Source organism: Pseudorasbora parva, chromosome 15, assembly GCF_024679245.1.
Source record: "Pseudorasbora parva isolate DD20220531a chromosome 15, ASM2467924v1, whole genome shotgun sequence".
Taxonomy (NCBI): Eukaryota; Metazoa; Chordata; class Actinopteri; order Cypriniformes; family Gobionidae; genus Pseudorasbora; species Pseudorasbora parva.
The window spans coordinates 28,655,361-28,680,262 of NC_090186.1; the positions used below are offsets into that span (position 1 = coordinate 28,655,361).

General features: G+C 36.1%; 2 protein-coding genes across 12 annotated transcripts; both read left to right on the plus strand.

Moving 5' to 3' along the window:
* Nucleotides 1–1,744: 1,744 nt before the first annotated feature.
* Nucleotides 1,745–20,045, plus strand: cep43 (centrosomal protein 43). Of its 9 annotated transcripts, none has more exons than XM_067417574.1 (22): nucleotides 1,748–1,999; nucleotides 2,601–2,654; nucleotides 2,769–2,823; nucleotides 4,336–4,424; nucleotides 4,591–4,728; nucleotides 4,816–4,848; nucleotides 5,482–5,538; nucleotides 5,903–5,973; nucleotides 6,661–6,722; nucleotides 6,817–6,878; nucleotides 6,962–7,042; nucleotides 8,700–8,762; nucleotides 9,740–9,933; nucleotides 12,533–12,601; nucleotides 12,798–12,875; nucleotides 15,477–15,566; nucleotides 15,709–15,827; nucleotides 17,132–17,200; nucleotides 17,636–17,669; nucleotides 17,766–17,853; nucleotides 18,218–18,301; nucleotides 19,951–20,045. In XM_067417574.1, the coding sequence occupies exons 1-21, from the start codon at nucleotides 1,916–1,918 to the stop codon at nucleotides 18,290–18,292; spliced, it is 1,665 nt and encodes a 554-aa protein (XP_067273675.1). In that variant the 5' UTR covers nucleotides 1,748–1,915; the 3' UTR covers nucleotides 18,293–18,301; nucleotides 19,951–20,045. The 9 variants fall into 9 exon arrangements, with proteins under 9 accessions (XP_067273683.1, XP_067273675.1, XP_067273674.1 ...); XM_067417573.1 differs by having other exon boundaries at nucleotides 19,892–20,014; XM_067417576.1 differs by having other exon boundaries at nucleotides 1,751–1,999; nucleotides 12,801–12,875; nucleotides 19,892–20,014.
* ccr6a (chemokine (C-C motif) receptor 6a) lies at nucleotides 19,179–23,571 on the plus strand. 3 transcript variants are annotated; one of them, XM_067417583.1, is made up of 2 exons: nucleotides 19,179–20,045; nucleotides 21,591–23,571. In XM_067417583.1, the coding sequence occupies exons 1-2, from the start codon at nucleotides 19,878–19,880 to the stop codon at nucleotides 22,719–22,721; spliced, it is 1,299 nt and encodes a 432-aa protein (XP_067273684.1). In that variant the 5' UTR covers nucleotides 19,179–19,877; the 3' UTR covers nucleotides 22,722–23,571. The 3 variants fall into 3 exon arrangements, with proteins under 3 accessions (XP_067273684.1, XP_067273685.1, XP_067273686.1); XM_067417584.1 differs by having other exon boundaries at nucleotides 19,973–20,104; nucleotides 21,591–23,570; XM_067417585.1 differs by lacking the exon at nucleotides 19,179–20,045 and adding an exon at nucleotides 20,155–20,244 and having other exon boundaries at nucleotides 21,591–23,570.
* The last annotated feature ends 1,331 nt before the right edge of the window (nucleotides 23,572–24,902 follow it).

Genomic DNA, 24,902 nt, shown 5'->3' on the forward strand with positions numbered 1-24,902 from the left:
CTCGGTACATTTCCAGTAACGCGTGCGTTACCCCCCCCCCCCCCCCCCCCCAAAAAAAGAAAGAAATACAATAAAACGAAAAAGGAAAAGGAAAAAAAGACGTGATACATTAACGCATGAAAAATGCAAGTTATTACCTGTTCGTGGTCATTCAATAGCCGTGTGGTGTCCAGGTTAGTAATTAAATACTAAATGACAGCGTCTGATATATTTTTGTATAGCGATTTACTTCATTTTCCTTCAATTCAGTACTTCAATTCATCTCCCTCTTGCTGGATATTGTGTGACATAGTCCAGTGAAGGCGTACGTGTTTATTGCAGATTTTACAGAAGTGCCGCAGGCATGATCTCAGCCTCTGTGCTCGCGCTGGCCGGTGGAAAAGTGGCTAAAGAAGGTTTAAAGGCTCTGTCGTTTCAAAGAATAGCACAACGGCGAGCGCGTCGAAGAACGGACGAGAGACGAGGCGCGCGCTGCTGAGCCAAACTATAGGCCTAATGCCTATAAACAACACTTGGGTGAAGATGACAGAATAAGACTACTGCACACCGTGACACCGTCGTTTAGATTTTTTATAGTAATACAGTAATTTAGTTCAGTTAGAGAACAGGCCGTTCAAATAAAAACGGAAGCATGAACCGAAAATGTGATCTTGAGCTGACAGATGATCGCGGAAGATTTGGTTTCAAAGTGAAATGTAAAAGCGCCTAATAAAGGGGGTTTGTCATTGTGTTGTGTATTTCATTAAGAATAATAGGCTAATTTAAAACCGAAACTAAAAATCTGCTTGGCCGCACAGAGCGCGCTTTTACTAACGAGCTGTCATTCACGGTGAGCGCGCACTGGCGCGTTTTCAGTTCATATGAAAGCTTAATTTTATAGGAATTTATTGAAAGCACTCGCTTTGCATCCGCTCCCGTTATTAATGACCAAGCGGCAGTGCACATGTTCCTTTCGGTTAAATAGACTAGTGATTTAAAAGCCCAGATACCGGTGATGTCATCACACTTTGATTAACCGGTGGGAAAATGTCCCCACCGTCTCATCCCTACTGTACATTCGCGAGATGGATGCGCATTGCTTAGTTTATCAGAGATGAGGACAAGAACGTAGGCTGGTCAAATGCAAATGCAGTCAAATACCACCTTTTTCTAAAACCGAAATAACTAGGCTATCTCGCAACTATGTCGCAACAATAAGAAAATAACAAATGCGCATATTGTCATAACTTAGAGTTTACACAGTTCTGTTGTGTCTATGAACAGACCTAAGCTATCCCCAGATATGCCAGATAATCACTTTACCTCTAAAATAATACTTATAACAGAGTTGGATCGTCATGATTTCTTGCATTGTCTTGAGCATTCACTTTTTTGCCAATTCTCTATTGTTAGCCTGGATGGCCAATGTCATTATTCTTCATCATATCGCCTTCTACTGGATATAAAATGCTCTCTGTCTACATTTGAGAATGTTTAGATCTACTTCTGTAGTTATTTTGGTGAAAGTAACTCAAAAGTAATACAGGAGTAATGTAACGCATTACAATTCTGAGACAGTAATATTGTAGTGTAATGAATTACTTTTAAATAGCAGTAGTAAGTAATCTATAATATATTACAGTTTGGAAGTAACTTGCACAACACTGTTGGTAATATAGTATTCATGAGCTTAGGTGAGCTCCAGTCCAGCCAATGAGGTCTAATATCTGAAGAGATATTTCCCTAGATCTGAATGTCGGCTGGTGATGCGTCTACTAACTGCCGACTCTTACCAGATGATCCTTGAACACTTGGTTGTAAGAACATAGGCTACACCGCAGCGCTACGTCCACAATGAACCCACTTGCAATACCGTAGACAGCCACCAAGGCGCGCAGGTTTCCAGCCTGAGTCAGTCACATGACGCAAACTAAAGATGTCTGCGACGGAGGAGGACACGGAACTCAGAGATCTACTGATCCAAAACTTAGAAAACAGCGGTGTTTTGAATAAAATCAAGGTATTTTTCTCCCTATTTCGAAGCCCGTTTAAAGTCTTTATGATCCCGGAATAATCCCTGTCTCATACGGGACATATTTCGTTTTCTAAGCACAATGTTTGTTAGCAGCATAGCATAGGGATGCTAAAGTTGTTATGGGAACAAATGCACAACAGCCCCTGGTTTGACAACATTGAAGTAACAGTTATGACAGTGCGCCCTTGACTTATTGTCCTCATTCCACTAAAGATAAGACCTACGGTGTCATTGTTTTTCTCGACTGTAGATTAATATTAAACTAGCCATGCTGCTAAATTAACCGGTAACATCAAATATTTAAAAGTCTTATGATTTATCTTATTTGGGCCTTAAAGGAGACTACAAATAATCTGGTTTAACCTGTAATATAATTCCTTTTCTCCGCTATAGACATAACCACAATTTTAAATTGTGTATTTTTTATTTTATGTTTTTACTGTATTTGTACATAATAATGTTTCTTAATGACTGCAGCTACTTTAACATCTCTGCAGTTTGAACTGTACTGATCCTCTGAGTCTGTTGGATGCTGTATTCTGAAATAAGGCCATATGGACTGATGTTAGGTCTCTCTGGTTTACAGGCAGAGCTTCGTGCAGCTGTTTTCCTTGCCTTGGAGGAGCAGGATAAAGTTGAGGTAATCATATGTAGTTTATCTTGAATATTGTGTGCTGTAAGATTCATTGAGTGTTTCTGCACTTGTGCTCTGCAAGATACAATGTGTCATTTAAATGTCAACTCTTTTGAATAGAATAAAACCCCTCTTGTGAATGAAAACCTGAAAAAGTCCCTCAACACGAAGGATGGTAAGTTTGGATTCCACCAATGACCTTTCGTTATTATTTGTCTTGCTTTGATAAGATGTTGATGACTTATGGGTGGAATACATACACTACACAACTTTTAAAATCAGAACAGGATTGGAAATGCTCTGCATCACACACTTGCCTTCTTTGTAAATTGTTAGAGTGAAAAATTAGGTATCATGCACTAAACCACGAGGGTCACACACTATCAGACTTTCATGTTTTTCTCAAGTCACACAGAAACATGCACCTCATTGCTATGCATGACAAATAAATAAAATAAAAAACATGAAACATGTTTGATGTTTGATGTTGGAATCACAGTATGAAGCTAGGAGTCTGGCGCAGGGTTTTAGAAACTTGTGCCGACAACTCCAGACTGATTGGGGCAAATTGGGGCTGAATATTTATATATGTTTAATGTTTCCGAATTGATCCAAAATACAGCAAAAACAGTAATATATTGTGAAATATTTGTAGAATTTAAAATAACTATTTTCTATTTGAATACATTTTAAAATACCATTTATTCAAAGATTTAAAATTTTTAGTGTCACATGGTCCTTCAGAAACCATTATAATATGATTATTTGCTGCTCAAAATTATTATCTGCTGCTCAAAATTATTTGCTGCTTATTATCAATGTTGAAAACTTTTTTTTTTTCTTCATTTTTTGTTGAATAGAAAGTTCAAAAGAACAGCATTTATCAGAAGTAGAAAGCTTTTGTAACATTATACACATGCAAAAGTTTGGAGAAAAAAAAATTGGAAAATAATTAATACTTTAATTCAGAAATTATGCATTAAAGTGATCAAAAGTGACCGCAAAGACATTTTTAATGTTCCAAAAGCTTTTTCATTTCAGATGCTGTATTTTGAATCAAATAAATGCAGCCTTGGTGAGCAGATGACAGTATACACTGTAAAGTCAGTGTCCAACAATTGAAAAGCAAATTTGAAGACCTGTGATGTGTTTATAAAATGATGAGAAAACAAGGCTGAAAAATCAATAAATAATCTGATCTAAATGAATGTAATGCTTGTCTAAACTAGGGCTGCGCAATATATCGAAATATCGCAAATGTATATATCGCAATATGCATATCACGACGGCACGCGATATCTGATACCCTCTTGTGGCTACTTTAACAAAATCGTTGTGAAAAAACTCTGTGAAAAAGTGTAAGTGATGTTAAAAAGAGTTGTTAAACGCAACAACTTGCAGTCTCGCGCTGTCTGACATACACCGAAACGTGCACAAGTCACCTCTCTGAAAGCGCGTGATTCCTTCAATACAGTTCCGTGTCTGCATTACATTTGCTATTACATTTTTTGTTTGTTTACATTGATTTTAAAATGTTATTGTCAGATTCGTGACATGCATTTTTGCTAAAACGTTGCTGGTCACTTTCAGAAGTTGTAGCAATGCTTTCTTTTCCCAGATGCTTTTTTTCCCCAAATGTTTGCTTTGGCAAATTATGCATTTTCAGTTTGTCTTATTCTTCTTGCAGGGCGCTTGGTAGCTGGTCTTATCACTGACTTCCTGCAAGTCTTCAATTTAGACTTCACCCTCGCTGTGTTTCAACCTGAAATTAGCACGGTAAGTAAGTGGCACCTGTCCTATATATGCCGTAAGATGCAAAGCTGTTGAAATTCATGTGTTGTATCTTTTTTGATTGATTGAGTGATTGATTGATTTTGAATGTGATATACTGTATTCTCTGAGACATCTCTTTCATCTGAGCTAACTATTATGTGTTGTTCAGCTGAATGGACTGGACAGCCGTGAAACTCTGGTTAAAGAGCTTGGCATCTCTGAATCAGAGGTGAATAAAAACACCCCTCTCCTTCTAGAGCTGGTGAAGAGAAGCCGGCATAAGGACAAGACCTCCATTTTCACCGAGGTGATCTTTGCTCTGCGTTTCTGTCTGATCAATGCATGCCTTTCAGATTGTGTGACCCTCTCCTTCACTTCTGTCTTCTTTTCGCAGGGAGATCGGGTGATTGAGAGAACTTTTCCCAAGGTACTTTACCACCGCGATCTGGCTCAGTCCCAGTCCATTTGTTATCTGTCAAGATCTCTCTGTAACCTGTTTTTTGCACCCACACGTACAGTAACCACAGGTAGGGTAGATGCGCTGTCAGGAGCATATCCAGTCACAGACTAGTAATAGTGCTAACCCACTTATTTAACTTGTGGTTGGAGAGAACATCTTGGGTTGATTCATATCACCAGTTTAACCCCACATCACAAAGCCATAGCCAATTTATTCAGGTCACACAAGGGAAGCATGATGTAAATGAACAACTTTAAGTGTTGCTGCAAAAACGGGTTTTCCTGTTGAGATACTTGTGCAAAACAAGCTTGTCCTACTTCTATACTTTTTGTCTTGTTTTGCGGTCGCTTTACGTGCGTTTATTTAATCACGCCACTAGCACTGCATGACTTCTGGCATGTCAGATGAGACTTTAAATACTAAAGTCTCATGGTCATACATTGTGGTATCGTATCTTCTTTATAGGAACTCTATGCGATTACCCCAAACATGTGATTTATATGAAAAATGTATATAAAAATGTATGTTATATATTAAAATATAGATTTTTTTTGTGTGTAATCTGCAACGATTTTATTAATATTTGTGGGTGGTATTTAGGAATTGTTGCCACGTCAAATTGCTGATGCCCGCAAGAAATTTGACAGTCATGACAAGGTAACTTTTTTTTTGTTTGGTTAATTACTTTATAAAAATGCAATGTATAATGATTATAATATATAATGATTATTAATAAAATAAGTATAACTTTTTAGTTATTTCATTATTTATTTTATTTTAATTAATCATTATAATTATTATATAATAATAATTTAATAAATAATCATCATTGGATTAAATACAAAAACAAGTTTTTTTTTGTTATAATTTGTTTTTTAAATATCTTACTTTATAATTAATGCAATGTATAATGATTATTTATAAAATTATTTATTTAAAATTATTAAAAGTATTTAATACTTTTTATTAAATTAAATAAATATAAAACATTATTGAGTTTTTTTTTTATTTGATTTCACAGAACAGAAGTGGTGAGATCAACAGAGATGCAGTTATTGGCATTTTCGCAGATCTTTTCCCCCAGTTCAGCAGGTTTGTTTTAGCATTGAAGACTCTGAATGCCATGAACTCTAGGAAATAACTGAACTTATTGGTACTGAAACCCTCATTTATGTAATGACTGAAAGTATATTGACGTCTGCCCACATTGTTGGTTTGCTCTTCTGTAATCATGCCTGGTTTAGATTCGTGTTGTGGTCATGGCCTTTCTCATGAATTTGGAACAGAGTGTATTTCTGCATTCAAATACGAATAAAAGTCTCTTAATGTTAAAGGGATAGTTCACCTAAAAATGAAAATTCTTTTGTCATTTCGTCACGCTGAAGTTGTTCCAAACCTGTATACATTTCTTTGTTCTGCTGAACACACAGGAAGATATTTGGAAGAATGTTTGTAACCAAGCAGATCTCTGCAGCCATTGACTATCGTATTATTTTTTCCCTCCACTAAGGTAGTTAATGGTCTGCTTGGTTACAAACATTCTTCCAAATATCTTCCATGGTGTTCAGCAGAAGAAAGAAATTCATACAGGTTTGGGACTCTTGAGGGTGAGTAATTGATGACAGTGTTTTAATTTTTGGGTGAACTATCCCTTTAAGATCATTATAAAAGATCAATTGATAATACTCACTGTGCTGTAGTTTTAATCTAGTGCATTTCTTTTGCTGTAAATTGCCACATTTAACTAATTAGATTATTTTTGTATCTGCAAATGAAAAGAAACATGCTGGACAGTTACGTCACTGAGGAACTCCGAGCCAAAGGCAAGGACACAAGCAATAGTAAGTATTTGTTATCTTGTGATCTTGTTTAGTCATTCATTGTAATGGTTGCTAATGGAATTTTGTCTTTTCTGTTTTCTGTAAATTTACCTAGCTATAGACTTTCAGGACTTCCTTGGAATGTACAAATGCTTCTTCATACAGTGTCGAAGTGTGGTAGGCAACTTTAAGCACATTCGGTTTTGTTTTGTGATGTCTGTTGAATAGCAATATAATGAGGTCAGTAATATACTTTATAGGTTACCAGTGACAGTAGCGATGCTCTTCACTCCTCAAGTAAAACTACTGAAGATCGAATCATTTCATCTTCCGCCAGCAAGGTAAAGTGACTTCCTGTCTTTCTGTGTTTTGTTTGTCTGCATCTGCTTATCTTTCTCTCACACACGTTCCTCTCACCTTCTGAGTAGATTATAATCTCTGATCTTTGTTGTATATCAAATATGAGTTGCTTTTTTGTCACGTCTAATATTGTTTTTCACCCACCTGTTTACTTATAAATCCCCCCACAATGTTATCAAACATTTTTGTTTTATAGCACACACAATTTTCACCTCGTTCTAATTTTTCATTTTATCCTGCCCATTATGTTTAACCCTAGAACATAATTTGTTTTATGAATAGAAGATACTTGTAGTGATAGGTAGCAGTGTTTCCTGTGTGTGATTCATCAGCATATCTTATATCGGTTACCCTGTTGGAGGGTGATCTGATTTTCAATTGTAATTTTATGCAATCATTGTATTTTGACTCACAAAGGGGAAAGGGGTTTTACCGCAACACAGGCAAGCGCCTTCGACCTCAATAATCTGAATAACAATCTTCAAAGTTTGTAAACATTACTATTTTTCATTACAATACATTATGTTTTTGAAAGAAGTTTCTTATGCTCATGCAGAAAACAACTGTAATATTGTGAAATATTATTACAATTTAAAGCAATATGTTTTCTATTTTAATACACTTTAATACAATTTATGTGATGCAGAGCTGAATTTCATCAGCCATTACTCCAGTCTTCAGTGTCACATGATCTTTCAGAAATCAATCTAATATTCTGATTTTTTTTTAATCAATTTTGGGAACAGTTGTGCTGCTTAATAATTTTTTTATAATCTGCAATAGTTTTTTCAGGATTTTTTGATGAATAAAAAGCTGAAAAAGCACAGCATTTATTTTAAAGATGAAAATCTTTGGTAGCAATATACACTATTGTTCAAAAGTTTGGGGTCAGTCATTTTTTGAAAGAAATTTATATTTTTATTCAGAAAGGTTGTTACATTGATTAAAAAAAGTAAAGAAAATATAGCTATTTTGAATAAATGCTGTTATTTTTATTAAATGAATCCTGAAAAAAAGCACAGGTTCCAAAAAAAATATCAAGCAGCCCAACTGTTTCCAACATTTATAATAACGGAGTATCAAATCAGCATATTAGAATGATTTCTGAAGGATCATGTGACCCTGCATCACAGAAATACATTTAAAGTGTGTGCGTGCGTGCGTGCGTGCGTGCGTGCGTGCGTGCGTGTGTGTGTATGCATATATACATATATAGAAATAGAAAATCCATCACATTTACAGGTTTTTTAGTTTTTGTTTCTGTATATGAGCAAATAAATACAGGTTTGATTAGACTTCTTTCAAAAACATAAAAAATTGTTTGAATTGTTTATTATGGCCCTAAATTAATGAACTAAATGAAAACCAATGCAAAATCATTAGACCTTCCCAAATTTCATGTGTGTAAAAGTTCTTGTGATTAGATATTAGTTTGTGTGTCTTATCAGCTTTCACCTTTATTTGTTGTTGCATGCAGCCTTCTGTGCATTTTCATTTTTCTATGTGTTTGTATTTCTGCAACAGGTCATCCATTTTTTTTTTTCTCTCACTCGTCTCATCCAAATCAGTGTATGATTTAGTGAGCCTAGCATGTCATTGTTGTATAAGGGAAGCTGATGGTTGTATTCTGGTGCTCAGATACCCAGGTATAAAGGATTTGTTAAACACAGTTCAGCGCAGGAAGGAAAGGCTGACCCAAAGGTAAAGCGCACGCGCGTCAGCTCTGATACAGGAGCTTTTGATCAGCTCAACCATGTGGTTTCTTTAGGTCACATAAATTATTCATAAATGGGTGGTGTCTGTGCACACATTTGGCTTTTACTAAGTAGACGTAACTCTCATGCCAAAACTCAGATTTGTGCTTCTTGTTATCAGATGTGCAAGTGAAAGTTCATGTCCCAAAGCACAATTACTGCTTAGTAGTCAAGATGGAGATGCAAAATGCACTTTTAATGGGTAATGGTGCTAAACATAGCCCATGGTTGAATTGGAACCATTTTAGCACTTGACCAACCATAGCATTTGATATAGTTTACTGGCTATTGCAGAGCAGATTTGAGCTAATTCACAATAAAAATGAGATCAATCTTTTTTTTAAAGCTTTTAGGGCAAGGGTACTGACCAGGCTTCCGTTAGTCACCCACTTACTAACACCTTTAACCAATAGCTTTTTAGAACAGTTTACCAGATTCTCAGCATGTCGTCTAACCACTTACTTTTGGATATGTGCACTAATTCTGAAACATTTCATCTCAAGTAAAAACTTTCTTTTGAAAGTTGTCCTATACAAAGTAATAGATCAATTTGTGGGTGGGTTGAATGACGCAGCATTTTTCTCAGCATATGCTGAAGGTTGACATTGATGTGGGCCAGTTTCAGAATAGGCATATTTGGCAACCTACTATTCTCGTAACTTAAGGCAAATGTTCATGTTTTTATTTTAATCTTTTAATCTACTATTAACAGGAAGCTCCAGACAATTTTACTTGAGAATGTCATGTTTTAAAACTACCCGGGTGAATGGGGATTTAATATCTTTTATTTTTTTCTCTTGCTTATATTACACCACTCGTACACATACTGTTGGCTCTAAACTGAATCATACCATTGTTCTTGTTGATCAAAAAAAATCTGTAGTTTGTATGCAGTATGCTGATTATTTTGTGAATTTGCCGTAGGCTGGAGAAAGAAGACCTGGTGAAACACTGGGGAAGAACAAAGTGTCTGAAGGGTCAGATGAGGGCTTAGGCGATGGGAAAAACCTTCCCACCCCACTGAGGAGAGCACTGGAATTTGGACTGGAGGATGAGGATGAGGAAGGAGACTCATTCTTTGATGATCCTCTTCCTAAACCTCAGAAGACATATGGCTGGTAAGGATCCCTTCACTGGGAAAAAATGATCTGGCAAAATAAAATAAAATTTAAATCAGAAATGAAAAAAGTAAATATTAGGACTGGATAATAAATATCAATGAATGAATCGATTCTCATTTTTATGAACCAATATCGATTCTTAAATCTCAAGAATCGATTAGTCATTCTGTTTTCAAGTTGATGAATGAACAGAAGAATCTTCGAATAGCCCCTCCCATCCAAAAATGGACATTAATTAACTTAAATATCAGTTACAGGGCATAAACATGAATGAACATCAGAAGGTATGTTAAGAGATACAAGTTTCCAAAATCCATCTCATGTAATCAATCAGTGGGTGTGTTTACATGCACGTTCTTAACCCAATTATGCCTAATAAGCCCGGCAATGAACATGGTCATGTAAACGCGGTAACCCGTTTTCTTTTATCGGAGTACGGTCATAAACGGCGTAAGCATAAACCGGTCGGGACTGGTAGTTTTTTGCCTTTTACCCCAATTTCACGCTGCATGTAAACGCATTAACCTGCTTTCTGTCGGCTTATTGAAGAGCGCATGTGTGATAGGTTACAAAAAACGCATACTCAGAGCACATTTAAATGCTTTCAGAGCAAACTAGCGTTTTGCATGAAATAAGGATATATATCACAAACACAGACTCTTTTAAGACCCATAAAATTCTCTCTTCTCATGCAGCAGAAGTAGAAGAGGTTCAGTCAAAACGCTGCATCTGTAACTGCATGAGGGATAATATGAGCCGTAAATCTCCCGCTGTCTCGCTTTATTTAACATCACAGCTGACGTAACATTTGAAAAACTCTGAGTCAGATACGGATATTATTATTTTTAACGTCACTACAAGGAAATAACCCGGTTTATTAATAAAGTCCTGTAACCTGTGTAACCTGTAGTCATGTAACCTTTAGTCGTGATTTACTTCATTGTCAGTTTACTGGTTTGCATGTAAACGGGGAAAACTGATTATTTCAATAAGCTATTTTTTGAGTTATCAGCTTACTGGTGTGCATGTAAACGCACCCAGTGTTTCAACTGCGGAAAGACAAAAACTCGTTAGCCAGCTAGAAAAATGAACTCTAGAGAACTCCTAAATATATATGCACCACATTACATGGTCATTTAAAAAATGTGATTTTCTTCATTATTAACGCATGTTTGAATAAATCCATCACATTTGTATGACTTCCACCATTTAAATGTCTATTTTTCAAAAAACAAATTGGAGTAGAAATATTATGTAATTTGTAAGGTTAGTATTATAACTTTATTATTAAAAAACATTGAGTGTAATTTATGTTTGTATTTAAATCAGTTAATTTTAACCTTCAATATTACAGTAATAGTGTTAATGACTATCATGTAGAGTGTACAGCATTAGTTGAGAGACTTTTTAAATTATTTTTTCCTTAAAAGAAAATTTGCCATGTGCTGTATCTGATTTATATCCACAATAATCAATATCGAATCAAATCGAAATCTGAATTGAATCGAAAGCTTGTGAATGGAAATTGAATCCAATCCTGAAATTTGTGTCATTACTCAGACCTGTAAACATAAATTGACAAGGACGAAATTTTCATTGTTAAAATAATAATAATAAAAAAAACAATAATATTTAAATATTTTAAATGTTTAAAGTGTAAACTGTCCAATTTCAGGTTATTTTGTTCAAATGGCAGATAAAAAAAGCATTTGGAAAAAAAGAGTACTTGTAAATACTATATATAAAAATAAAATTAAAATCTTGCATTTAAAATAATTTATCAATTTATGTTGTATTTTTACACACAACTACATTAAAAACGCATGAATTAAATCAACTGTTTGAAATTTCTGTCAGTTTGAAGAATGATTTATTTACATTAAATGAATACATTGAAAATTGTTTGCACTCCTAATCCTCCATATGCTGGAAACACGTGGCCTGTATGCAGTCTAACATAGTGTCTACACCGGATGCACAACAGCTTGAGGCTGTCTAAACTGGACGCGACTAAGCGACCGTTGCTAAAAACATTTGTTCTTCATGTCAGAAGTAACACGAGCGCTTGAAGTACGTCAGAAATAGAATGGGGCATCTGTTCGCAAATTTGTCGAGTTGTGTCGTGCCACATCTAATGTAGACAGCGTCACTTTATGGGTTCTATTTGATTTTCACACGTCTGGTGTAGACATGGTTTGATGCATTATAATACTGCTGGCAAGTAAATGCCTACTAGCAACCAAGAGTTCATCATCCTCCAGCCATTTAATTGCTGTCAGTGTGATCACATTTATCACAGTCCTGGTTTGACTCTCATTGTGGGAGCAGATTTCCATTCAGAGCTTTGAACAAGGGTTGTTTCAGTGCCCATACTGACAGCTTTGATCGTCATTTCAGAAACCTCCATCTGGGTTCTTTTTGAAGCACATAACTGTAGTTAATTTTTTACTATTTAAATATCACCGGCCCCACCCATGAGTTACAATTATAAACAAAGACCTCAAGTAACTTCTCGTAGATTAGATATAGAGAAGCGCTTTTGTTTTTCTGACCTGTATCTTCTCCTTTTTACTCTTAATGCTGCACGTGAAAACAGTGGTTTATCTTCGGCAGATAAGCCTTATTCAGGACAGAGGCATTCTGAAAAAAGCTATAGTCAAAAAGAGTAAGTACTTCCTGTTTTTTGAGAGTATTCGCATTTTTACTATGATTTTGACTGTGACACATAACGGGTAGATCTTGGAGCTTTGTTGTATGTTGCACCTTGTCCCTCTTTTGCTTTCTGTTCCTGCTGCTCTTTTTCTCTAGCCCTCTTTCTGTAACCGTGTCTGTGCTCTGTCTGTGTTTTCCCCCCTCGTGAGAAGTCAGCACTGGCAGAGGGAAGTAAGCCTGTCAGGGCGATCCTTATCCCAAATCAGGAGGGGCACTAGCCTCAATGAGTGAGTGTGCATGGAGTGATCATTGCCATTCAAGCCGGCTGCGTCCATCTTAACCCATGGGTGCAAAATCAGGCTGTTTACCCCCTTTGGGGATGTTCATAAAGCAGCAGGGTACAGTAGTTAGTTACGTTTTAGAGAGCGAAATATAGTTAAGTTATAAACTATTTACAATCTCTTTCAATAACTGAACAATATATTGACAAATACATTTTGGAGCTTGACTGATTAAAGGGTAACTAAACCCCTGTTCACAGCCTAACTTCTTGTTTATTAAATAATAACTCTGGCATGACTTTTCAACGTTATGAACGTTGCCATCTTTGATATTTACCATCATTGCGTTCAAGTGCTGTTTGTGGCTATCACAAACAAGTTTATACAGATATTATGTTCTCCACTTCTGTAAAAGATCTAATCTGATCTACGGGTATACATCCCTATATTCAGTAATGAAGACACGTTAGTATTTTCATCCCCCAAAAATGGTTTTAAGCCAGTTATTTATATATTTTGCTGTTGTGTGTCAGTAGGAAGTATCAGTTTACATTTAAAAACATTAATTTTGCCATTTAGTAGTAATAGTGATCCTTTAAAGGATGGCCATGTGGTCAGATGAAAAAAATTCAAACAAACTAGTCGGATTTGGTGGTTTGGTGAATCCCCAAAAGGTGGGTTATTACTGTGAAAAGGAGGAAGAAAAACATTTACATGGTCAAATACTGGAATACAAACACAAACATACAATACATCATACACCAAAAAAAAAAATAAAAAAAAAATATATATATAAAAAAATATAAAATGTATATATATATATATATATATATATATATATATATATATATATATATATATATATATATATATATATATATATATATATATTGGGGCCAAGCACAAAGAAGAAGACAAGACATGGGTGTAATTCTGTGAGGGTAACGAAAAAAACATGCACTAACAAAATACACATTGATGTCTTAAGAAATGAAACGATCGGTTTGTGTGAGAAACCGAACAGTGTTTATATCATGTTTTACCTCAAATACAACACTATGTACAACAGCTGTTACTGCCTTTACTTCTGCTGGGTGAGGTCAAAATACACAATATGGCGGATCTCAATGGGATACAAACGGCAGAAGTGATGTCTCGCGCGTATTGTACGCCATGTCGTATATTTTGACCTCATCCATCGGAAGTGATGGCGCGCAGTGACAGCTGTTGTACATAGTACATGTACTGTACATACACTCCATTGACATGCATTAACTGGCAAACAGCAACGGTTGGAGTTAAAAATCTTCATTTGTGTTCTAATGAAGAAACAAAGACACCTACATGTTGGATGCCCTGGGGGTAAGCAGATAAACATCACATTTAAATTTTTGAGTGAACTATCTCTTTAAACCTAGCCTGACAAGCCAGACCCACATCAAGATGTTTGGTCTGGAAACTCACCATTGACAGCTCAATCCGAGGGGCGGGATAAACGGTTGTCTTTCAAACTCCCTCTGCACGCGATAGGATAGCGCTACACCAACCAGAGCAACGAAGGTGAAGCAGAGCTTGTTGATAGATTAAACATTCGCCGTATCCGGTCGGCAAAACTCTGAACACATCTTCCCTTTTTAAGAATGACTTCAGTGCCGTTCTTTGTTCTTTTCTCAGAGAAAAGCTTAACTCCAAGTCTTCCAGGATCGCGGTCAAAGCTGATTCAAAAGACCGCCGTTCGCCAGTTTCTGTGTTTACTAGAAGCACGCAAACGCAACTCGGTCGTCGTCATTTTGGCCCCGCCCACCGACTCTATACACGATGTGATTGGCCCGACAAGAGTTTAGCGATTACAGCTCTGAAGGGTATTGAGAGTTGCTAGACGACACTCGCGGGCAGATTAGATTTGCTGCCGCTAGGGTGCGTCTAGATTTCTAGGCTACTTTGAACCATTTTTGGGGTGAAAATATTAACGTGCCTGAGACTTCTTGATAGCAGTGTACATTTTTTGATTACCGGTATTAGTGCTAAGGTTTTCTAAAAGATCAACTAAGAGTCATTAAAAAAATCTTACAATTATGATTAAGAATCATAAAAATTGACATTAGGAATCATAAAAATATCAATGACATATATCTTGTTTGTACTGTGACATTGTTTTGTGTCTGTTTTTGCTAATGTTGCTTACAACACGTATGCCAGGTTCAGAATGCCAAATAACTTTAAATTGTGCTTGTCTATAAATTACCCAGCCCAGATCTAGCGACGCTCCTGGTATGAACACGACACTTTGAGTCACACCTCAGCAGTAAATATGGTTGTCATTCCCAAGGGCTGAATGTGTAAATATAGCTCATACCATAACGCCATTACCTGATACTGTCCAAAAGAAACTCCAATAACTGGTACCAAAAGAATAGGAGTACTGCAGTGACTATAGTTATAATTGTGTGTTTTCAAGCCTTTACCTTTTATCCTTTTTCGTTTCTTTCCTTCTCTGCATCTGCATGTTTTTTTATGTATTTCTCTCTCAATAACCCTGACCCTTGTTCTTCTGGGTGTTATGTGTATGTGTGGATGAACATACAATGTTGCTCTGTCTGGCCTCAGCCTGTCTGCTATAGGCAGTGATAAAGAGGGAGATGGAGAGGACATGCTCTCTGACTGTGATATCAGGCCCAGACCTGACTCTGAACTTAGGTGAGCTGGGCTTATTCCTGTCTGTCTCCTGCCATATAACTTCCATCTTAGTCCACTCCTCATTATCTCATTATATGGCTGTCGGCTCGCTTTACAAAGTGCACGCATTCTCGCTGAGAGTCTCATCCCGTCTGTTTTCCAGGAGAGAAGACTCGGGCAGCAGTTTAGGGAAAGCATTCACCACAGACGCGCAGCTAAAGAGCGCGGGAGGATCCATCTCTGCCGAGAGCAGCCAAAAAGATCATTCGTCTGACAAGAACGGTAGCAACCCGGGTTGTGAAATCAATCACAGTTATTCTTTCTAAGATGATTCTGGATCGATGGGAAATTTTACATGAACTCTCGCTAAATCTGATTTGAAAGGTGCTAACGGAGCATGCATATAAAAACTATGTCTTCAGAGAATGAACAAAGTCTGAATATGCTTTATTTTACATCTTTACCTCCTGGGTGCCACTGTCCACATACGAGGGCATTTGTATGTTAGTGAATTTCTTCAGTTTTAATGGTTCAGTTTTACTTTACCATTTTGTTTTAAGAGTTTAAACTACTTCTTGGTCTTTAAAAATGACTGAATTATCAAATTTAGCACTATGGAAATAGAGCTTTATATACAAAATAAGAGTTTGTAGTTATTTAAATCTGACAAATTTTCAAATGATTTGTTATAAATCAACATCTCAGGAATATTTTATGGAATTTCTGATCAAAATGATTTTCAAAGTCCACAATATAGAGGGCAACCGGACTTAAATCATGTTTAACAAATGATTAAGGGAAAGAAATTACATATCAGTATTCCTATAAAATATTAGCTATTATTATGAAAATGTTGCCAACTATTACTTCCATTATTACACTTCTTTTTTTAATTAAAAGGTTGATTGAAGAACTCATTGAAATGCAAATTAGAAACACTGTTCTAGAGATACAGGTAGAGATACATTGCATTGCATGGGAAAACCCATGTATGGCCATTTTACCCACATATTGCATAAAGTAAAATGGTCTATCAATTCATTCTGTTTATATATTTCATAACATAGTTGAGAATCTTTTAACAAAGTTTGGTTAAAAGTATCCTGGAAAAGATATTTGATTGGTAAATAAATAAATAAAAGTTTTTGCCTATACTTGTCATGTCATTTAATGTAATTTAATTTTTAAATTAGCAGCGCTAATTTACTTTACACCAGAGTCCTGGTGTTCACTTACAAATACTTAGAATAACATATAAATAAAATATAATTTTTCAACATGAAATACATGAAATTACATGATAGATGAAAAAAAACTACATTCAGTCTTTAACTAAATGAATGAGTTTTTCCACAGCAATGCTCAATCGGAACCATTTCCATTACACAAAATGAAAGCTGCAGAGCTGTTTCAGACATTATTATACCCACTATTTCTATTTGTGGGCAGAGCTGACGTATTTTAGTATTCCATTTATGCAGAATCTTTACACAGATTTTAACCCACCAAGTTTTATAAAACAGAGCACAGAGATTCCCTTAAATTATTTTGATAATAATATCTTTTCTCCTTGATTGTTGTCATAGGTACGTCTAAAGATAAGGGTGTCAAAGATTTTCCCACACCAAATGAGAAAATCGGATCTCCTTTGTTGGGTAGGAACTCCTCATCATTATCTTTGTTTTTTGTTTTGTGCTGGACAATCAATTATTGGCATCTAAAAATAAAAGTTTGTGTTTACATAATATATGTGTGTACCGTGTATAATTATTACGCATATATAATACACACACATGCATGTATATATTTAAGAAAAATTTAATTTATATTTAAGATAAATTATATAAATGCATATACATGCAAATATTTCTTAAACATATACATGAGTGAATGTGTATTTATATATACATAATAATTATACACACAGTAAACACACATATTATGTAAACACAAACTTTAATTTTGGATGCGATTAATCGTGATCAACTGATTGTCCAGCACAATTTTTTCTCAATGACTTGAACGTCAAATCAAACTACCCTTCTAAAATGTCATGTCTCATGTCTCTTTTTCATGAAAATGCTTTGCAGATGAAGATCTTGACTATGACGATGACTTCAACAGGTAAAGGCTGTGCCCTTCAGGCGTTTCACTGGTCCCATGTTGTTTTGCTCCGTCTGAATCTAATGAAGTGTTCGGATCGCTCTTGTTTTTCTTCAGTCATCGTTCTGAAAACACTAAGAGTGAAGTGAGCATCGATGAGGAGATTGAGGAGGTCTCGATAGAGGGGCCTGACATCAGTGATAAGGTATCATTGTCTTCATTCTCATTATTTGTGTAGACATCGCATCTTAAACCTTGTTTCAAAACGATTGACTGAGGACCTTGATTGCTTTTGAGGTAAAGCATTCCATGAGCTTTTAAAAATGTCAGTTATTTATGGCCCCACTTCACAATTCTATATGAAAGTTAACATGGTGTATAAGTGTGCATTGTGTTAAAGTCAAGAAGTGAGAGTGGGATGTTTTGTAAATGGAAAAGATGGTTAGAGGCCCAATGAGGCAATGAGAGGAAGTGACTTGAGCATTAACAGTATAACAATAACAGATTAACCAGGACTGTGATTTAGCATCTTATTGACTTCTCATCGTTTTTAACTCTTTTTCTTTCAGCTCGATGACACCACTCAGGATGTAAGCGTCTCGCAAATAAGTTTGGGTGCAGACTACATGGAAGATGTTGCTTGACATCTAACTGTCAGTTCCTTATTTTTTACTTTATGTATTTATGGATTTAGTTGACATAATAAATAATTAAGTACCGTCTGACTGTTGACTCTTCCTGTTTTTTTTTTAAATTGCCATTACAAGAAAAATATATGTAAGAACAGAAATCAAAGAAAAGCAAATGTAGTTCTCTGTTTTAAAAAAAATAGTTGTGTAACAGTTTTAAAGGGTTAGTTCACCCAAAAATGAAATTGATGTCATGAATGACTCGCCCTAATGTCTTTCCTCACCCGTTAGACCTCCGTTCATCATCAGAACACAGTTTAAGATATTTTATAGTCCGAGAGCGTATCTAAGTGTATGCACACTATACTGTCCATGTCCAGAAAGAAAATAAAAACATCATCAAAGTAGTCCATATGTGACATCAGTTGGTTAATTAGAATCTCTTGAAGCATCGGAAATACATTTTGGTCCAAAAATAGCAAAAACTACGACTTTATTCAGAATCAGCAGATTGATTCGGATTCATGATTCGGATCGCCAATGTCACGTGATTTCAGCAGTTTGACATGCGACCCGAATCATAAATCAAACCGCTGACTCATGGCCGTTTGAATCTTTGTTTGAGGTTTGAAAACAAACGCAGAAGAGAAGACATTGCTGAATAAAGTCATAGTTTTTGCTAGCCTTTCAAGCCAGACCCACATCAAGATGTTTGCACTTGCGGGCAAATTAAATTTGCTGCCGCTAGGGTGCGTCTAGATTTCTAGGCTAAGTTTTTGCTATATTTGGACCAAAATGTATTTTCGATGCTTCAAGAGATTCTAATGAACTAACTGATGTCACATATGGACTACTTTAATGATGTTTTTATTACCTTTCTGGACATGGACAGTATAGTGTGCATACACTTAGATACGCTGTTGGACTATATATAAAATATCTTAAACTGTGTTATGAAGATACTATAATATCAAAAAAAAAATGTTTTAAGACAACCTAAATTAGTAAGTGAACAGACAATGATAACAGCTATATGATGCAATATAAGAGAATGAATTGGGGTGGGATTAAATCAATTCTACTTCTTTCCACTCAGTTGAATTTCTTCAGTTTTAATGGTTCAGTTTTACTTTACCATTTTGTTTTAAGAGTTTAAACTACTTCTTGATCTTTAAAAATGACTGAATTATCAAATTTAGCACTATGGAAATAGAGCTTTATATACAAAATAATAGTTTGTAGTTATTTAAATCTGACAAATTTTCAAATGATTTGTTATAAATCAACATCTCAGGAATATTTTATGGAATACATTTATTTTTTATTCTATTTTTTTGCTCGAATTAAACTTCAATCAATCAAATCAAAGATGAACGGAGGTCTTATGGGTGTGGAACGGCATTAGGGTCAGTCATTAATGACATCAATTTCATTTTTGGGTGATCTAACCCTTTAATGTCAGTGAGAGTGCTGTTGAATTGACAGTGAAGTTAGTCTGCAAGACTTTTTGAACGGTGCATAAAGAACTGAAAGGCTCTTTAATGTATTCAGTAGTACTGTCAGGAAGCTTTGATGGTCTGACATTCACACCTACACCATCATGTTCCTATACAGCAGCAGTGAAGCGCCGCCTCCTGCTTGCAGGTCAGATAATTGTCATTCTTATTACACAGTGAAGCCCTGCCCAAGTTCTCTCCTTATCAGAAACCAGAAGGAACAAGTCAGAAAGCTCACTGCATTCCATTTAGACTGTTTTTTGTTGACACGGGTAAGTCACTTCTTTTTTTCCTGTTTCAGTCACATGCTACGTTTTATCTGGAGATGCAAGTCAGTGCCTTTTTGTTTTATAACCTACATGTTTAATCACGCAGACTGGAGAAATAATTTGTATTAGTCTTGGAGTCGTGGGAAACAAATTAGAATCAATTTACCTAAACTGGAAGGTTTTGGTGTGGATGTGTATTTAGGTGAGACACTTAACTATATCGGCCTATTAAGGGAAATATAAAGTGCTTCTTAAAAAACTGAAATACTTTTTTTTCCAAGCAATGAATATATGTGCATAATTTTTCTGTATACCAGTAAATATTGAATACATGAACAACATTTAAAAAAAAAAAAACTGTAAAGACGTGCTATAGTATGTGACTAATGAGAATGGGCAATATAGGTTTCCAAAAAAATGTTGGGCTCTATTGTTCGATCTTCAGCGTGCTGTGGACAATCTATGGCTTTCTATGCAGTGTTATTTCAACTAAACTAAAACTAATACTATTAAAAAATAGTTATAATAATTTTAAATTATATATAAATATAAAATGTTATATTTCAGTTCCTCTATTTTTACAGTTTCTCTGTATGTGTTCTTGAATTAACATTGCCCCTATAAAACAACTATGGCTTACAAACATAGAAAAACGCTTTTATTATGCAAAGATAAATTATGATTTTTGCCAAATAATTTTTTGGATTTATGGTAAGCACCATTTTTTTCTTCTTTACTTTTAGCTTTGCATGCCTTTCTTGAACCTGCATGACATGACGTTATCAGTTGTCTGGTTTTCCGTGTTTGATGCTTGCTATAAAACGTATGAATGCATGGAGAGTAGTAATTTGGTTGAGAAATGCTACACTTTTTCTAGATAAACCTCCTATACAGGATTTATGACCACTAAATAGGTCGTATGCAATGAATCTTTTGGTGTGTATGTGACCTGATTTTTTTGTGCAGATTTCCTCTTTCTGCAAAGATAAAATTACAAAACTACAAAGCACAGAGCTTCTTCCTAGTGTAGAGGCAGTTATGGGAAATTAACATACGGTAATCTGTCCTATAACTCACACTCACAGATTAAGATTAATAAATAACGGCGATGGTCCAAATGTCATTCTTCATTTTTTTTTAAATGAAGGAAGAAAAAAAAGAACAAAATTTGTTGATATTTTAATGTCATATCACTCATATTCTAGTCTAATATTAGTCTCATTTGTTTTTGTTTTTACATTATTGAGTTATGTTAGTATAAAGAAGTGAATTTGGATTGTGAGAGAGGGGCAGGATCGAGAAAGATACCTTAGCCGGGGCTCCAACTCGCCCGAACTGCGTCACACCTCAGAGCGCTGCTATCAGCTTGGCGGCCAATATTATTCTTAAGCTAAGCACCTTATTCAATTATATTCAAAAATAGAATATGCCATTTTTAAATTTTAAACTGAGTTCTATTTTAGATTTGTCAAGCGCTTTTATCTTGACATGTGAGCTCAAATTTGACGGATTTTCCTATTCATTTCTCTTTTCTTTTTTTTCTAACAGTCACAGATGGAGAATATAAATATGCTCAACGAAGATAACTTCTCTTATTATCCAGACATTTATAATGGTATCGAGGAGCCATGTCCGGCCGAGCGCAGGCTCAACATTGAGAACTTCCTCCAGTTGTTTATTCACCCCATCATTTGTTTTGCTGGTTTAATCGGCAACACCCTCGTGATTGTGACGTATGCCTTCTACAAGCGAACCAAGTCCATGACGGACGTGTACCTGCTGAACGTGGCCATCGCCGACATCCTGTTCGTGGTGGCCCTGCCTTTGATTATCTACAGCGAGCAGTACGGGTGGACTATGGGGAACTTGTCTTGCAAGCTGCTCCGTGGCATCTACAGCGTGAACGTTTACAGCGGCATATTGCTCTTGGCTTGCATCAGTGGAGATCGCTACCTTGCCATCGTGCAAGCCCGCCGGTCTTTCCGGCTGCGTTCGAGCACTCTGCTTTACAGCCACCTGGTCTGTGCAGTCGTGTGGGTGCTGGCCTTGCTCCTGTCTCTTCCCACCTTCCTGTTTTATGAGCGTTACCAACCTGGCGCCGTTGAATCCAGTATCACGGACGGCGACGACAGGGAGTACGTGTGCTTCTTCTCGTTTAACTCGACCGAAACGGCACGTAGGATGAAAACGGTGGTGCCCAGCTCCCAGGTGGCGATGGGTTTCTTCTTGCCGCTGCTGATCATGGGATTCTGTTACACCAGCGTCATTGTCACTCTCCTTCGGGCCAAGAACTTTCAGAGACACAAGGCAGTGCGGGTGGTCCTCACCGTGGTCTTTGTGTTTGTGGTCTGCCATATGCCTTACAACATAGCGCTGTTGTATTATACCATCAACATTTTTGAACAGCAGGAATGCAGCCACGAAGAGGCCCTCTCATTGACCATGACCATCACGAAAAGCCTGGCGTACCTGCACTCTTGCCTCAACCCCCTGCTGTACGCCTTCATTGGAGTGAACTTCAGAAACCACTTCCGTAAGATCCTACGGGACATCTGGTGCTTGGGGAAGAACTACATGTCAGCGAGACGGTCCTCACGCGTCACCACAGAGATCTACATTTCCACGCGGCGCTCTATTGATGGCTCGGCCAATGACAATGGCACCTCGTTTACCATGTGATTGGATGCTGATTAAGGGAAGATACCCAGCATTGTGACTGACTGACTGACTGACTGATTAGCATCTATCAAAAAGGATCATCTTCATGTTGTTCCAAACCTGTATAACTTTCTCTTTTGTGCTCTACAAAAGAAAGAAAGTTAGACATACATGTTTTGACTGGAACAACGTGAAGGGGATTTATTGACCGCAGCATTTTTTTAAGAAATGCATTTTAGCCCTGTTGTACCCTACTAATGCAGAATGTTTTTATTTTTATATTTGTACTATTTACCTGTTGTACATATTATCTTCACTGATGTCCAATGTACCTGAGATATAAACACTGTTTCATCTAAATAAATTAGGCAAAGTTTTATAATTCTGAAATGAGAACTAGTGCTTCATTTATATCTCACCAAGCCCATCTCTGCAACAAATCAACTGACTAATTTTTTATTTTTTTCCTTTTATTTTTAGTTTGTTTGTGCTGCTGCAATAATGCATGCTTAATTTCATTTCTGATCTTGTAGACATTTAACATTTCATGTCAAGTACACAAAAGCCTTTGAGACGGCACCTTGTTTTTTACCTGGATACAGCTTCTCATACCCGTTTGCGTTACAGTCCTCTACAAATATTAGTAAATAGTGAGGAAAATGCATTATAATCAAGTTTCACACAAATGACCTGCTTCCTTCATGCTAATGCTTTCTTTGCTTATTTCCACCTCTTTTTACCCAAGTTCAAGGTTACATGTTTATGTTTTTGTCATGTATTTCCACATTGTTTTCCTCTCTTTCACCCAATTGCAAAGTTTTAGATTGTATTGATTTGTCTCTCTTTTCTCTTAAAGGGATCGTTCACCCAAAAAATGTAAATGCTGTTATCATTTACTCGCCCTCATTTTGTTCCAAAGCTGTATGAGTTTCTTTGTTCTGCTGAACACAAAAGAAGATATTTTGAAGAATGTATGTAACCAAGCAGATAGAGCAACCATTGACTACTACCATTGTTGGGGAAAATATACTATGGTAGTCAATGGTTGCTATATCTGCTTGGTCACATACATTCTTCAAAATATCTTCTTTTGTGTTCAGCAGAACAAAGAAACTCATACAGGTTTGGAACATCATGAGGGAGAGTAAATTATAACAGAATTTTCATTTTGGGGTGACCTATCCCTTTAAGGTCAGTTGCATGTTGATGTTTTCTTAGCATATCTTCATGTATTTGCATCCCATTTTACCCAAGCTTAGGGTTAGAGTTTAACATATTATTTTTCCCATAAATCAAGGTTACAGGTTAACTGCTTCATTCAGTGTGAAGTGGTGAACTTCTCCATTAATTAAATAATAGACAATGTACTTCTTTATTTGTTTATTTGTTTCTATATGCTCCTTCAGTGACCCATAGCTCACTTCTACGGTATATGTGAATTCCATGAATAAACATTTTCACCATAGACTCTTCACATTTCTGGGTTTCTCAGAAGTGGAAGTTATCATGTACATTTATGCATTTGGCAGACGCTTTTATCCAAAGCGGCTTAAAGGGACAATCCCCCTGGAGCAATATGGGGTAAAGTGCCTTGCTCAAGGACACACTGGTGGTGGCGACTTTAGAACCAGCCACCTTCTGCATATCATTTCAGTGGTTTAACCATAAACTGTAAAAAAAAAGGAAAGAAAAAGGATTTAACTCACTAGACAACCATCTCTCATAATTGGGTAAACTTGTAAAGCGGAGAATGATAGACTACAATAAATATATTTTAGTGTTAAGATGAGTCATCACAGTTTGTGAAGTCCATTTAGTCTTAATTTCTGTTTGCGATACAGAACTCACAGCTTTTAATGTCCTTCTCAAAACTCATGTTTGGAACTACATGAGGGTATGCAAATGGTGACTGAATTATTTCATTACATTTTTAGGTAAACTATCCCACAAACTTAGTTAAAAAGATCCTTTGATCCTCACAACTTTCCTGTGTAACACTCTCAGTATAAAGAGACTATGATGTATTTGTTTTCTCGTCTTAACTTCATTTGAGTGCTGAGTAAAAGCATCGACTGTTGCCCCCTACTGATGTTGAATAAAACCACAGCAAGTGAATGACCAATTGTTATTTTATAATTGCCGCTCAGACACTAGCCTATAGCCAAACATTTCAAAGAAGCTGTTATTTTAAAATAATAATAT

Excerpts from the sequence above, each read along its gene's own strand:
- cep43 (XM_067417574.1), top strand. The coding sequence starts at position 1,916 with ATGTCTGCGACGGAGGAGGACACGGAACTCAGAGATCTACTGATCCAA. Across the intron at positions 12,602-12,797 it reads AAAAGCTATAGTCAAAAAGA|AAGTCAGCACTGGCAGAGGG; the intron begins GTAAGTACTTCC and ends CCCCCTCGTGAG. Across the intron at positions 17,201-17,635 it reads AATCGGATCTCCTTTGTTGG|ATGAAGATCTTGACTATGAC; the intron begins GTAGGAACTCCT and ends AATGCTTTGCAG.
- ccr6a (XM_067417583.1), top strand. The coding sequence starts at position 19,878 with ATGTTCCTATACAGCAGCAGTGAAGCGCCGCCTCCTGCTTGCAGGTCA. Across the intron at positions 20,046-21,590 it reads ACTGTTTTTTGTTGACACGG|TCACAGATGGAGAATATAAA; the intron begins GTAAGTCACTTC and ends TTTTTCTAACAG.